Below are 15,624 nucleotides of genomic sequence, written 5' to 3' on the forward strand. Positions count from 1 at the left end.
TGTATTCTAAAGACTCAATGCTCATCATTAAGATAACAATTTGGATCCTCCTTCATATCGCACCTGTAAATACCGAGGCCCATTGAAAGGACAGCCTGCCGGGCATTCTGGGATGTGTAGTCCGCGGAACGGAGACAGGAACGCCAATTCCCACAATGCAGTACGGCACGGGGCGCAGGCGCATTCCCGGGCGTAACGCACTGCGGCTGCGCGGGAAGCTGGCTCTGGTTTCAAACGGACCAATCGGAGAGGAAAACAAGAAATGCTGGAACCCGCTCAACGGCAGCCAATAGGAACAGAGACCATTTAACGGCAGCCAATAAGAGCAGAGGCTACTTAACGGCAACCGGGGTGATTTGAAGATGTCCGAACGGTAAGAGAGAATGTGACAGAGAGAAAAAAAGAGAGCGAGAACATGACAGATGGAGAGAGAAAGATAGATAGATAGAGAGAGAGAGAGAGAGAGAACGAGAACGTGACAGAGATAAAGGGAGATAGAGAGAGAGAGAACGTGACAGAGATAGAGAGAGAGAGAGAACGTGACAGAGATAGAGAGAGAGAGAGAGAGAGAACGTGACAGAGATAGAGAGAGAGAGAGAGAGAGAGAGAACGTGACAGAGATAGAGAGAGAGAGAGAGAGAGAACGTGACAGAGATAGATAGAGAGAGAGAGAGAGAGAGGGAGAGAGAACTTGTGACAGAGAGAGGAAGAGAGAGAGAACGTGACTGAGATAGAGGGAGAGAGAGAGAGAGAGAACGTGACCGAGATAGATAGATAGAGAGAGAGAGAGAGAGAGAGAGAGAGAGAAAGAACGTGACAGATAGAGAGAGAGAGAGAGAAAGAACGTGACAGATAGAGAGAGAGAGAGAGAAAGAACGTGACAGATAGAGAGAGAGAGAGAGAAAGAACGTGACAGATAGAGAGAGAGAGAGAAAGAACGTGACAGATAGAGAGAGAGAGAGAAAGAACGTGACAGAGAGAGAGAGAGAGAGAACGTGACAGATAGAGAGAGAGAGAGAACGTGACAGATAGAGGGAGATAGAGAGAGAGAGAGAGAACGTGACAGAGATAGAGGGAGATAGAAAGAGAGAGGGAGAGAGAACTTGTGACAGAGAGAGGAAGAGAGAGAGAACGTGACCGAGATAGAGGGAGAGAGAGAGAGAGAGAGAGAACGTGACAGATAGAGAGAGAGAGAGAACGTGACAGATAGAGAGAGAGAGAGAGAGAGAACGTGACAGATAGAGAGAGAGAGAGAGAGAACGTGACAGATAGAGAGAGAGAGAGAGAGAGAACGTGACAGATAGAGGGAGATAGAGAGAACGTGACAGAGATAGAGGGAGGGCGAGAGAGAGAACGTGACCGAGATAGAGGGAGGGAGAGAGAGAGAGAGAGAACGTGACCGAGATAGAGAGAGAGAGAGAGAGAGAGAGAGGGAGAGAGAGAGAATGTGACAGAGATAGAGGGAGGGCGAGAGAGAGAACGTGATAGAGATAGAGGGAGAGAGAGAGAGATGGGGGAGAGAGATAGATAGAGAGAACGTGACAGAGAGAGAGAGGGAGAAAGAGAGGTAGTGGGGGAAAGAGAGACAGACAGAGATGGAGAGAGAGAACGTGACAGATGGAGAGAGAGGGAGAGTGTGTGGGACAGAGAGCTGGAGGGAGAGAGAGTGAGTGTGGGACAGAGATGGTGGGAGGGAGAGAGAGAGTGAGCGTGGGACAGAGCTGGAGGGAGACGGATTGCGTGTGGGACAGGGAGATGGAGGGAGAGGGAGTGAGTATGGGACAGAGAGATGGAGGGAGAGGGAGTGAGTATGGGACAGAGAGATGGAGGGAGAGGGAGTGAGTATGGGACAGAGAGATGGAGGGAGAGGGAGTGAGTATGGGACAGAGAGATGGAGGGAGAGGGAGTGAGTATGGGACAGAGAGATGGAGGGAGAGGGAGTGAGTATGGGACAGAGAGATGGAGGGAGAGGGAGTGAGTATGGGACAGAGAGATGGAGGGAGAGGGAGTGAGTATGGGACAGAGAGATGGAGGGAGAGGGAGTGAGTATGGGACAGAGAGATGGAGGGAGAGGGAGTGAGTATGGGACAGAGAGATGGAGGGAGAGGGAGTGAGCATGGGCCAGAGATGGAGGGAGAGGGAGTGAGCATGTGAGTATGGGACAGAGAGATGGCAGGAAGGAGAGAGAGTGAATGTGGGACAGAGATGGAGGGTAGGAGAGAGTGAGTGTGGGACAGAGAGGGAGGGAGAGAGAGATGGAGGGAGGGAGAGAGAGTATGTGAGTATGGGACAGAGATGGAGGGAGAGGGAGTGAGCATGTCCGTATGGGACAGAGAGATGGCGGGAGAGAGAGAGTGAGTGTGGGACAGAGAGATGGCGGGAAGGAGAGAGAGTGAGTGTGGGACAGATGGAGGGAAGGAGAGAGAGAGAGTGTGGGACAGAGAGATGGAGGGAGGGAGAGAGAGTATGTGAGTATGGGACAGAGATGCGGGAGTATGTGAGTATGCAACAGAGATGGAGGGAGAGGGAGTGAGTATGTGAGTATGGGACAGAGAGATGGAGGGAGAGAGAGAGAGTGAGTGTGGGACAGAGAGATGGCGGGAAGGAGAGAGAGAGAGTGAGTGTGGGACAGAGAGATGGCGGGAAGGAGAGAAAATGAGTGTGGGACAGAGAGATGGAGGGAAGGTGGGAGAGTATGTGAGTGTGGGACAGCGAGATGGAGGGAGGGAGAGAGAGTATGTGAGTGTGGGACAGAGAGCTGGAGGGAGAGTGAGAGAGTGAGTATTGGACAAAGAGCTGGAGGGAGAGCGAGTGAGTGTCAGACAGAGATGGAGGGAGAGAGTATGGGACAGAGATGGAGGGAGAGAGTGTGTGGGACAGAGATGGAGGGAGAGAAAATGTGTGGGATAGGGAGATGGAAGGAGGGAGGGAGGGAGAGAGAGAGAGAGAGAGAGAGAGTGAGTGTCAGACAGAGAGATGGAGAGAGCAAATGTGGGACAAATGGACAGAGAGGGAGACAAAGTGTGCCGGATAAACATGGAGGGGGGAGAGATATTTGGGACTGAGAGATGGCGAGAGATTTGGGATTGAGATGGAGGGAGGGAGAGAGAGTGGGACAAAGATGGATGGAGAGAGGGAGAGAGAGTGTGTCGGACAAAGATATAGGGGTGGGGAGAGAGTGGGACAGAGAAATGGAGAGAAAGTGGGACAAAGATGGGGGGGGGGGCGCGAGAGAGAGAGAGAGAGAGAGAGAGTGTGGGACAAGGAGATGGATGAAGAGGGAGAGGAAGTGTGTCGGACAAAGATGGAGGGGGGAGAGAATGTGGGACGGAGAGATGGAGGGAGAGAGTGTGGGATGGAGAGAAGGAGGGAAAAAGTGTGGGACTGAGATGGAGGGAGAGAGAGTGGGACAAAGATGGGAGAGAGAGTGTGTGGGACAGAGATGGACAGAGAGAGAGAGAGTGTGTGGGACAAAGATGGAGGGGGGAGAAAGAGAGTTTGGGACTGAGATGGAGGGACGGAGTATGGGACTGAGAGATGGAGGGAGAGAGAGAGAGTGTGGGACAGAAAGATGGATGGAGAGAGAGAGTGCGAGATATCAAGAAATGACTAAAGGCACTGGATACCGCAAAGGCTATGAGCCCTGACCTGTGCTCCAGAACTTGCTGCACCCCTAGTCAAGCTGTTCCAGTACAGCTACAACACTGGCATCTACCCTGCAATGTGGAAAATTGCCCAGGTATGTCCTGTACACAAATAACAGGACAAGTCCCACCCGGCCAATTACCGCCCCATCAGCCTACTCTCAATCGTCAGTAAAGTGATGGAAGGTGTCAGCAACAGTGCCATCAAGCGGCACTTGCTTAGCAATAACCTGCTCAGTGATCCTCAGTTTGGGTTCCGCCAGAGCCACTCAGCTCCTGACCTCATTACAGCCTTGGTTCAAACATGGACAAAAGAGCTGAACTGAAGAGGTGAGGTGTGAGTGACTACCCTTGACATCAAGGCAGCATTTGACCGAGTATGGCATCAAGGAGCCTTGGCAAAACTGAGGTCAATGGGAATCAGGGGGAAAACCCTCCGCTGGTTGCAGTCATATCTAGCGCAAAGGAAGATGGTTATGGTTGTTGGAGGTCAATCATCTGAGCTCCAGGACATCACTGCAGGAGTTCCTCAGGGTAGTGTCCTGGGCCCAACCATCTTCAGCTGCTTCATCAATGACCTTCCTTCAATCATAAGGTCAGGAGTGGAGATGCTCGCTGAAGATTGCACAATGTTCAGCACCATTCGTGACTCCTCAGATACTGAAGCAGTCCGTGTAGAAATGCAGCAAGACCTGGACAATATCCAAGCTTGGGCTGATAAGTGGCAAGTAACATTCGTGCCGCACAAGTGCCAGGCAATGACCATCTCCAACAAGAGAGAATCTAACCATCTCCCTTTGACATTCACTGGCATTACCATCGCTGAATCCCCCACTATCAACATCCTAGGGGCGACCATTGCCCAGAAACTGAACTGAAGTAGCCATATAAATACTGTGGCGACAAGAGCAGGTCAGAGGCTAGGAATCCTGCAGCGAGTAACGCACCTCCTGACTCCCCAAAGCCAGTCCACCATCTACAAGGCACAAGTCAGGAGTGTGATGGAATACTCTCCACTTGCCTGGATGGGTGCAGCTCCAACAATACACAAGAAGCTCGACACCATCCAGGACAAAGCAGCCCGCTTGATTGGCACCCCATCCACAAACATTCACTCCCTCCACCACCAAAGCACAGTGGCAGCAGTGTGTACCATCTACAAGATGCACTGCAGCAATGCACCAAGGGTCCTTAGACAGCACCTTCCAAACCCGCGACCTCTGCCATCTAGAAGGACAGGGTGGCAATTGCATGGGAACACCACCAAGTGCAAGTTCCCCTCCGAGCCACACACCATCCTGACTTGGAACTATATCGCCGTTCCTTCACTGTCGCCAGGTCAAAGTCCTGGAACTCCCTTCCTAACAGCACTGTGAGTATACCTACCCAACATGGACTGCAGCAGTTCAAGAAGGCAGCTCACCAGCACCTTCTCAAGGGCAATTAAGGATGGGAAATAAATGCTGGCCTGGCCAACGATGCCCACATCCCATGAATGAATGAAAAAAAAGGTTCTGGGAATATTTCCTGCGCGTGTCGTTACCCAAGCAATGGCTAAACAGGAGCCATTGTCAGAGGTAAAAGGGGCACCACAAATAGATAGCCAAGTATCTTAGACCTTATTTGGGGATTTAGATAATCATTGCAGCGCAGCAAGCTGATCCAGAGATATGCCGAATAGCACAGTCGGCTCTGTCTGAAGCTGAGGCAAAAGGAGTTCTGGAAGACTATCATATGGCAAACAGGGTTTTGAGGAGGAAATGGAGATGCCTCATAGGCTTGCAGACGAAGACTGGACAGTTGTTGAACAGATAGTGGTACCACCTAAATGTCAAAGAACGAAGAACAGTACAGCACAGGAACAGGCCTTTCGGCCCTCCAAGCCTGTGCCGATCTCGATGCCTGTCTAAACTAACACCTTCTGCACTTCCGGGGCCCATATCCCTCTATTCCCTTCCTATTCATGTATTTGTCAAGATGTCTCTTAAACGTCGCTATCGTATCTGCTTCCACCACCTCCCCTGGCAGCAGGTTTCAGGCACTCACCACCCTCTGTGTAAAAAAACTTGCCTCGCACATCCCTTCTAAACTTTGCCCCTCTCACCTTAAACCTATGTCCCCTAGTAACTGACTCTTCCACCCTGGGAAAAAGCTTCTGACTATCCACTCTGTCCATGCCGCTCATAACTTTGTAAACCTCTATCATGTCGCCCCTCCACCTCCGTTGTTCCAGTGAAAATAATCCGAGTTTTTCCAACCTCTCCTCATAGCTAATGCCCTCCAGACCAGGCAACCTCCTGGTAAACCTCCTCTGTACCCTTTCCAAAGCCTCCACGTCCTTCTGGTAGTGTGGCGACCAGAATTGCACGCAATGTTCTAAGTGTGGCCTAACTAAGGTTCTGTACAGCTGCAACATGACTTGCCAATTTTTATACTCAATGCCCCGACCGATGAAGGCAAGCATGAAGTTAGATTAGGGCCAATCAAGGATAGTAGTGGGAAGTTGTGTGTGGAATCAGAGGAGATAGGGGAAGCGTTAAATGAATATTTTTCGTCGGTATTTACAGTCGAGAAAGAAAATGTTGTCGAGGAGAATACTGAGATACAGACTACTAGGCTAGATGGGATTGAGGTTCACAAGGAGGAGGTGTTAGCAATTTTGGAAAGTGTGAAAATAGATAAGTCTCCTGGGCCAGATGGGATTTATCCTAGGATTCTCTGGGAAGCCAGGGAGGAGATTGCAGAGCCTTTGTCCTTGATCTTTATGTCGTTATTGTCGACAGGAATAGTGCCGGAAGACTGGAGGATAGCAAATGTTGTCCCCTTGTTCAAGAAAAGTGTGAGGTGATTCACTTTGGAAGGAGTAAGAGGAATGCAGAGTACTGGGCTAATGGGAAGATTCTTGGTAGTGTAGATGAGCAGAGAGATCTTGGTGTCCAGGTACATAAATCCCTGAAAGTTGCCACCCAGGTTAATAGGGCTGTTAAGAAGGCATATGGTGTGTTAGCTTTTATTAGTAGGGGGATCGAGTTTCGGAGCCACGAGGTCATGCTGCAGCTGTACAAAACTCTGGTACGGCAGCACCTGGAGTATTGCGTGCAGTTCTGGTCACCGCATTATAGGAAGGATGTGGAAGCTTTGGAAAGGGTGCAGAGGAGATTTACTAGGATGTTGCCTGGTATGGAGGGAAGGTCTTATGAGGAAAGGCTGAGGGACTTGAGGTTGTTTTAGTTAGAGAGAAGGAGGAGGAGAGGTGACTTAATAGAGACATATAAGATAATCAGAGGGTTAGACAGGGTGGATAGTGAGAGTCTTTTTCCTCGGATGGTGATGGCAAACACGAGGGGACATAGCTTTAAGTTGAGGGGTGTTAGATATAGGACAGATGTTAGAGGTAGTTTCTTTACTCAGAGAGTAGTAGGGGCGTGGAACGCCCTGCCTGCATCAGTAGTAGACTCGCCAACTTTAAGGGCATTTAAGTGGTCATTGGATAGACATATGGATGAAAATGGAATAGTGTAGGTCAGATGGTTTCACAGGTCGGCGCAACATCGAGGGCCGAAGGGCCTGTACTGCGCAGTAATGTTCTAATTCTAAAACAGAGAGAGAGAGAGTGTGGGACAAAGATGGAGGGAGTGAGTGAGAGAGAGAGAGAGAGAGTGAGTGAGTGTGTGGGGCAGAGATGGAGGGAGAGTGTGTGGGGCAGAAAAATGGAGGGAGAGACAGAGTGTGGGACAAAGATGGAGGGGGGAGAGAGTGGGACAGAGAGATGGAGGGAGAGAGAGTGTGGGACAGAAAGATGGAGGGAGAGAGAATGTGGGACAAAGAGATAGACAGAGAGAGTGAGTGAGTGTGGGACAAAGATGGAGGGGAGAGAGAGAGAGAGTGGGGCAGAGAGATGGAGGGAGAGAGAGTGTGGGACAGAAAGATGGAGGGAGAGAGAATGTGGGACAAAGAGATAGACAGAGAGAGAGAGTGAGTGAGTGTGGGACAAAGATGGAGGGGAGAGAGAGAGAGAGTGGGGCAGAGAGATGGAGGGAGAGAGAATGGGGCAGAGAGATGGAGAGAGTGTGTGAGCTCCATGTTGGTGGATGGGGACAGGTTGCTGGATATCGAGGAAAAACGAAGTGGCCAGTACCAAAAGGATATTGGAAAGCAGTTGGGATTGGGGGAAAGCAGGGAGAAACATGGCTGTTTTGTGTCTACAGTGAGGTATAGTGAGAGAGGACATGAGGTAATAACAGCAGTGAAGAGAGAGCAAGCACAGGTTATATGTGTAAGAGAGAGAGGCTGATAATGGGGCTTAGGAGGTAGGAAAAGAAAGAGGAACTGATATTGGGTCTGAGGGGGCAGAGATGGAAAAACTGAGGATAAGAGGAGGCCTGGAGTGAATGAGCAGATAGTGGGAGAGGAAAATCTGGGCTGAGGAAGAGAGAGATCAGAAACAAAAGCCAAGGGTGGGAGTGCAGAGGTGAGCCAGTGTAATATGTGGACCTTTGAGCTTTGCACATGCTACTCTGAATTTTCTGATGAATGCTGTATTGAATTGATTTTTCCCACTCTCCCCCAGTATGTCAGGTGATGGAAACAGTTTATTTCTCTTTGACAGGGACACAACCTGTAATATTGTGATCAGCAATGAGTCGCCACTCCGCAGCAGGCCCATCATCTTCAACCCAGACTTCTTTGTGGAAAAACTGCGCCATGAGAAGCCGGAGGTGTTTCTGGAACTGGTCGTGAGCAACATAACGCGTCTCATCGACCTTCCCGGCACTGAATTCGCACAATTAATTGGTGAGGAGGAGCCCAAATTACCCAGCAGCACCAGCTCCAGCTTCTTCCGATCATTCAACTTCCTGAAACGTAAAGGTCAGTGGCAGTTCATGGCTAAATGTTGGAACAGATTTACAGGTAGTTCCAACAATCAGCAGCACTACACAGAAATGTCTGGCCTGCAAGTCCATCTATTGTTCCATACTTGGCAAAGATTTTACTGTTTCTATTTATACCAGTTGCACCTGATATAAATCAATCCCACCACGGACCCTTCAATGGCAGGATTCATGCCACAAGTCCTTGTGTGGCTGTATGTCTGTGCCAGAACAGTATCCGATATAGACTCAGTGAGACGAATGGCCTCCTTCTGTGCCATAAATGACTAGGTGATTGACAATGATCAGGAGCCAGACGTCTCCAGGAATCTCTGGAGATATCATTATACTATATAGGCACACCTTGTTTTAGACAATGACTTCATTCATTCTGGTGCAAAAATATATCCAGTTACAAACATAGTGTGAACAGAAAGTGCTGGAAATACGCAGCAGGTCTGGAAGCATCTGCTCAGAGAGAAACAGAGTTAACGTTTCAGGTCTGTGACCCTTTGTCATGAGTTCTGATGAAAGGTCACAGACCTGAAACGTTAACTCTGTCTCTCTCTACACAGATGCTGCCGGACCTGCTGAATATTTCCGTCACTTTCTGTTCTCATTTCAGAGTTCCAACATCTGTGGTATTTTGCTCTTATTACAAACAGGGTGTCAGGTGGTATGTTTCTATCTTGTGATTCTCACCAGCAACTGTAAATTACACATCAGCCTCACCATTGGAGAGGGTCATCACACTGGTTAGAAAGTTGGGGAGTAATTGGAATAATACCCATAGAGCCACAGTCTGTAAACACAGCCTCTGATTCCAGCCCAGTCACCGTCTGTAAACACAGCCTCTGATTCCAGCCCAGTCACCGTCTGTAAACACAGCCTCTGATTCCAGCCCAGTCACCGTCTGTAAACACAGCCTCTGATTCCAGCCCAGTCACCGTCTGTAAACACAGCCTCTGATTCCAGCCCAGTCACCGTCTGTAAACACAGCCTCTGATTCCAGCCCAGTCACCGTCTGTAAACACAGCCTCTGATTCCAGCCCAGTCACCGTCTGTAAACACAGCCTCTGATTCCAGCCGTCACCGTCTGTAAACACAGCCTCTGATTCCAGCCCAGTCACCGTCTGTAAACACAGCCTCTGATTCCAGCCCAGTCACCGTCTGTAAACACAGCCTCTGATTCCAGCCCAGTCACCGTCTGTAAACACAGCCTCTGATTCCAGCCCAGTCACCGTCTGTAAACACAGCCTCTGATTCCAGCCCAGTCACCGTCTGTAAACACAGCCTCTGATTCCAGCCCAGTCACCGTCTGTAAACACAGCCTCTGATTCCAGCCCAGTCACCATCTCCTTTAAATATATTCTGCATTATGATTGGGTCCATCATGGGACCTCTACCCTTTGATTCTAGTCTCCTTCCTATTATCTCCTATCTATTTCTTAATTTCCGTTCACTATCGGGTTTTTCTGTATCAAAATTTTTATCTAACCAGGCCCATGTAGCTTGACCTTCACTCAAGTACATTTGTGTGCACATTTTGTCTGCAGCTTCAGACCCAAGCTCATCACTGTATTTCCATTTTAGCTTACTTTTCCTTCTTTTCTCTTAATGCCTCCTAGACCCCTCTTTCCTGTTGTCATGCCACTTTTCACTTTTCCACTCTCAGGTACTCTGCCCTCCCAATTCCCTACCCCTACTCTTCAGTACTCCTCAACCTTCCTGCTCTCTTGCCACTGTCCAAGGCTTGACTCCCTATTAGATAAGCCTACAGCTTCCCTCTGTGCCTTTTTCGGCACTCTCGACAGACTCATTGAGGCATTCAGCACTGGCTCATTACAAGCAGCAACCCTAATTGCCCCATCCCACTGTCTCTTCGATCTTCCCGCCCAGTTTGCCTAGTGGAGGCTAACTTTCCCAATCTCCTTCCTGTCCAACTCGCCCCTTCCACTGCCGACCCTGTGGACTCTGCTGTCACGATTCCTCCAAGCATCCACCTCCAGAATGTCCATTCACTTGTGAACAAAGCTCTTGCCATCCATGAACTTTTTGCAGATGATTGCATCAACATCATGACTTTAACAAAAACCTGGCTGAAGGGTGATGGCACCTTTTCCCCTTAATGAAGTCTCCCCGCCTGGCTATGTCTTCCACCACTTGCCCCATCAAGACTGTCACAGTGGCGGTGTGGTGCTTATCACCACATCACACCTTGGCCTAACTCCCTACTCCTCTGACACTTTCTCCGCCTTTGAGCGTCTCACCTTGTTCCACCCCTGTCACCTCTCATTGAAAATCATCATTCTCTACCGCCCTCCCAAGTATGATAAATTGACCAGAAACTTAACTGGATCAGCCATATAAATACTGTAGCTACAAGAGCAGGTCAGAGGCTGGGATTTCTGCAGCGATTAACTCACCTCCTGACTCCCCAAAGCCTGTCCACCATCTACAAAGCACAAGTCAGGAGCATGATGGAATACTTTCCACTCGCTTGGATGAACATAGGAACAAGAGTAGGCTATTCAGCCCCTCGAGCCTGCTCTGCCATTCAGTTAGATCATGGCTGGTCTTCTACCTCAACGCCATTTTCTTGTACTATCCCTATATCCCTTAATATCTTTAATATCCAGAAATCTATCGATCTCTGTCTTGAATATACTCAATGCCTGAACCTCCACAACCCTCTTGGGGTAGAGAATTCCAAAGATTCACCACCCTCTGAGTGAAGAAAGTCCTCTTCATCTCAGTCCGAAATGGCCTGCCTGTTATTCTGAGACTCTGTCCCCTGGTTCCAGACCCCGCCCCCACCCCCAGCCACGGGAAACATCCTTCCTGCATCTACCCTGTCGGGCCTTGTAAGAATTTTGTATGCCTCAATGAGATCATCTCATTCTTCTAAACCTTAGAGAATACAGGCCCTGTCTGCTCAATCTCTCCTCATAAGACAATCTCGCCATCCCAAGGATCAGTCTGGTGAACTTCCATTGCACTCCCTCTATAGCAAGTATATCCTTCCTTAGATAAGGAGACCAAAACTGTACACAGTATTCCAGGTGCAGTCTCACCAAGGTTCTATACAATTGCAGCAAGACATCTTTACCCTGTACTCAAATCGTCTTGCAATAAAGGCCAACATTTGTCTTCCTAACTGCTTGCTGCACTTGCATGTTAGCTTTCAGTGACTTATGAACAAAGACACTCAGGTTCCATTGGATATCAACGCTTCCCAATCTCTCACCACTGAAGAAATATTCTGCATTTCTGTTTTTCCTACCAAAGTGGATAACTTCACATTTTTCCACATAATATTCCATGTTCTTGCCCACTCACTTAGCCTGTTAAATCCTCTGGAAGCCTCTTTGCATCCTCCTGAACTCACATTCCCAATTAGTTTTGTGTCATCTGCAAACTTGGAAATATTACATTTGGCCAAGTGATTTAAATCAGGAGACGGCATTACAGGTTAAGAGTACACTTAAATAATTTTTTTTAAAATACTGAAATCCAAATTAATGAATTAAATAGAATAGAGATGGCTGGGCAGGCGACGTGTTGCAGCTGTAGGATGTGGGAGCTGGTGGACGCCGGTGTGATCCATGGTGGCCACATCTGCAGCAAGTGTTGGCTGCTCGAGGACTTTCGGCTCAGAGTTGATGAGCTGGAGTCCGAGCTGCAGACACTGCGACACATCAGGGACGGGGAGAGTTACCTGGACACGGTGTTTCAGGAGTCACACCCCTTAGATTAATTACATCAAATTCGGACCATGGTCAGGGACAGGAGGGTGTGACTGCGAGTGAGGCAGGTATGGGGATCCAGATTTTAGCTTTGGAGGAGCCTCTGCCAGTGCCCTTATCCAATAGGCACGAGGTTCTTGCTCCCGACGTGGACGAGGGCACAGACTGCGGACCCGAGCCCGAACCACAGCGGACCCGAGCCCGAACCACAGCGGACCCGAGCCAGACCCGGCCCGAACCCAACTGAACCACAGCGGACCCGAGACTGACCCGAGGCCGAACCCAACCGAACCACAGCGGACCCGAGCAAGACCCGGCCTGAACCCAACTGAACCACAGCGGACCCCAGACTGACCCGAGCCCGAACCCAACCGAATCACAGCGGATCCGAGCCAGACCCGGCCCGAACCCAACTGAACCACAGCGGACCCGAGACTGATCCGAGCCCGAACCACAGCGGACCCGAGCCTGACCCGAACCCAACCGAACCACAGCGGACCCGAGCCCGAACCTAACTGAACCACAGCGGACCTGGCCCGAACCCAGCTGAACCACAACGGACCCGAGCCCGAACCCAACTGAACCAAAGCGGACCCGAGCTTGACTCGGCCCGAACCCAACCGAACCACAGCGGACCCGAACCCGACCCGGCCCGAACCACAGCGGACCCGAACCCGACCCGGCCCGAACCACAGCGGACCCGAGCCTGACCCGGCCCGAACCCAACTGAACCACAGCTGGCCCAAACCCGACCAAACCACAGCGGACCCGAGCCCGATCCGCCCCAAGCCGGTCTGAACCCAAACGAACCACAGTGGGCTCAAGCCTGACCTGGCCCGAACCACAGCGGACCTGAACCCGCCCCGACTCAACTCGATCCAAGCCTGACCTGACCATCCGTTTACTTACCTACCTGACACCGAACCTGCAGGAAGCTGCAGCGCATGCCTGATGACGTCATAGTGACGTCACTCGCTCACTGCGCAGACTCAGTTTTGTCCCGGACTCCCAACTCGGGTAAGTTTTTTTAATTTCAATCCTTACCAGCAGAGCCCTTACCGTGTATGTCTGGCCCGACCTGACCCGAGCCCGAAAGCTGTACCCTGAAGGTGGGCCTGACCCGACACGTCGTCAGGTTCGGGTGGGGTAGCAGGCCTCAAGCCACCTCTTGCAACACTCTGGTATGTAGATCATCATGTCCAGGGGATTTATCAACTTTCCGAGCCATTAACCTAGAGTCATAGAGTCACTTACGGCACAGAAGGAGGCCATTCAGCTCATCGGGTCCATGCTGGCTCTCCACGGAGCTATACTGTCAATCCCACTTCCCCCGCTCAATCCCCGTAGACCCGCAAGTCTATTTCTCTCAAGTAGCCATCCAATTTCCTCTTGAAGTCATTGATTGTCTCCACTTCCACCACCCTTGTGGGCAGTGAGTTCCAGGTCATTACCACCCGCTGCGTGAAAAAGTGCTGCCTCATATTCCCACTGCATCTTTCTTGCTAGTCCCTTGGTTCTCTAGTATTGCTGGGAGGTTTTTTGTATCTTCGTCCATGAAGACAGACACAAATTATTTGTTTAATTTCTCTGCCATTTCCTTATTTCCCATTATAAATTCTCCTGTCTCTGCCTGGTTTGGGCCCACATTTGTCTTTGCGAATCTTTTCCTTTTTACATACCTCTAGAATGTTTTCAGTCTGTTTTTAATTCTGCTCGCTAGTTTACTTTCATGTTCTATTTTCTCTTTCTTTATCAGTTTCTTGGTCCTCCTTTGCTGAACTCTAAAATGCTTCCAATCCTCAGGCTTACTACTTTTTTTTGGCAACTTTATAAGCCTCTTTTGATCTAATACAATCTTTAACTTCTCTTGTTAGCCATGGTTGGATCACCTTTCCTGCTGGGTTTTCGTGCCTCAAAGGACATTGTTGGAGTGCGGCTCCAACAATACTCCCAGAAGTTTGACACCATTCAGGACAAAGTAGCCCGCCTGATGGGCAACTGTCCCCGACCTTAAACATTCACTCCCTCCGCCACTGACGTGCCATGGCTGCGGTGTGTACCATTTACAAAATGCACTGTAGCAATTTGCCAAGGCTCTTTCAGTAGCACCTTTAAAAACCCCAACTTCTCCCACCTAGAAGGACAAGGGCAGCAGATGCATTGGAAAAGCACCACCGGCAAGTTCCCCTCCAAGTTGCAAAACATCCTGATTTGGAACTATATCACCACTCTTCACTGTCGCTGGGTCAAAATCCTGGAACCCCCTAACAGCACTGTGGGTGTACCTACATCACGTGGACTTCAGCGGTTCAAGAAGGTAGCTCATCACCTTCTCAAGGGCAATTAGGTATGGGTAATAAATGCTGGCTTAGCCAGCGATGCTCAAATCCCAAGGACAAATAAAAAAAAATTAAAATTTTCTCACGGTGATATTTATTTTATTTATTTAGAGATACAGCACTGAAACAGGCCCTTCGGCCCACTGAGTCTGTGCCGACCATCAACCATCCATTTATACTAATCCTACATTAATCCCATATTCCTACCACATCCCCACCTTCCCTCAATTCCCCTACCACCTACCTATACTAGGGGCAATTTACAATGGCCAATTTACCTATCAACCTGCAAGTCTTTGGCTGTGGGAGGAAACCGGAGCACCCAGCGGAAACCCGCGCGGTCACAGGGAGAACTTGCAAACTCCGCACAGGCAGTACCCAGAATCGAACCCGGGTCCCTGGAGCTTTGAGGCTGCGGTGCTAACCACTGTGCCGCCCATCATCACTGCTTTCCTTCCTCAGCCTCCATCTTGATTCATGCACTCTCTCGGAATTCACAGCCACCCCCTTGACCATGCCATCTCATGTGGTTTGCTAGTCCCATCGCATCAATTACAGATAAGGTTACCTCTGATCACTTCCTTGTATCACTCTTCACCCATATAGAGCCCATCGTGCCTATGCTGGCCATCAAGCACTTATCTATTCTAATCCCATTTTCCAGCACTTGGCCCGTAGCCTTGTACACTATGGCGTTTCAAGTGCTCATCTAAATAAAGGTAAGTATCCCATATGCCTTCCCAACCACCTTATCTACCTGTGCTGCTGCCTTCAGTGATCTATAGACAAGTACACCAAGGTCCCTCTGACCTTCTGTATTTCCTAGGGTCCTACCATCCATTGTATATTCCCTTGCCTTGTTAGTCCTCCCAAAATGCATCACCTCACACTTCTCAGGATTAAATTCCATTTGCCACCGCTCTGCCCACCTTACCAGCCCATCAATATCGTCCTGTAATCTAAGGATTTCCTCCTCACTATTTACGACACCACCAATTTTCTTGTCATCTGAGAACCTGCTGAT

The 15,624-nt window shown here is 49.7% G+C and overlaps 1 protein-coding gene across 2 annotated transcripts in view; it reads left to right on the forward strand.

Moving 5' to 3' along the window:
- Positions 1-314: 314 nt before the first annotated feature.
- Positions 315-15,624, forward strand: part of arhgap19 (Rho GTPase activating protein 19) — a 44,551-nt gene continuing 29,241 nt past the window's right edge. For both annotated transcript variants that reach the window (XM_068053225.1, XM_068053224.1), the window contains exons 1-2: positions 315-373; positions 8,254-8,513. In XM_068053225.1, coding sequence (XP_067909326.1) covers positions 363-373; positions 8,254-8,513 — 271 coding nt within the window. In that variant the 5' untranslated portion in view covers positions 315-362. The remainder of the gene's footprint in view (positions 374-8,253; positions 8,514-15,624) is intronic.

The sequence above is a fragment of the Heterodontus francisci genome, chromosome 20, assembly GCF_036365525.1.
Source record: "Heterodontus francisci isolate sHetFra1 chromosome 20, sHetFra1.hap1, whole genome shotgun sequence".
Taxonomy (NCBI): Eukaryota; Metazoa; Chordata; class Chondrichthyes; order Heterodontiformes; family Heterodontidae; genus Heterodontus; species Heterodontus francisci.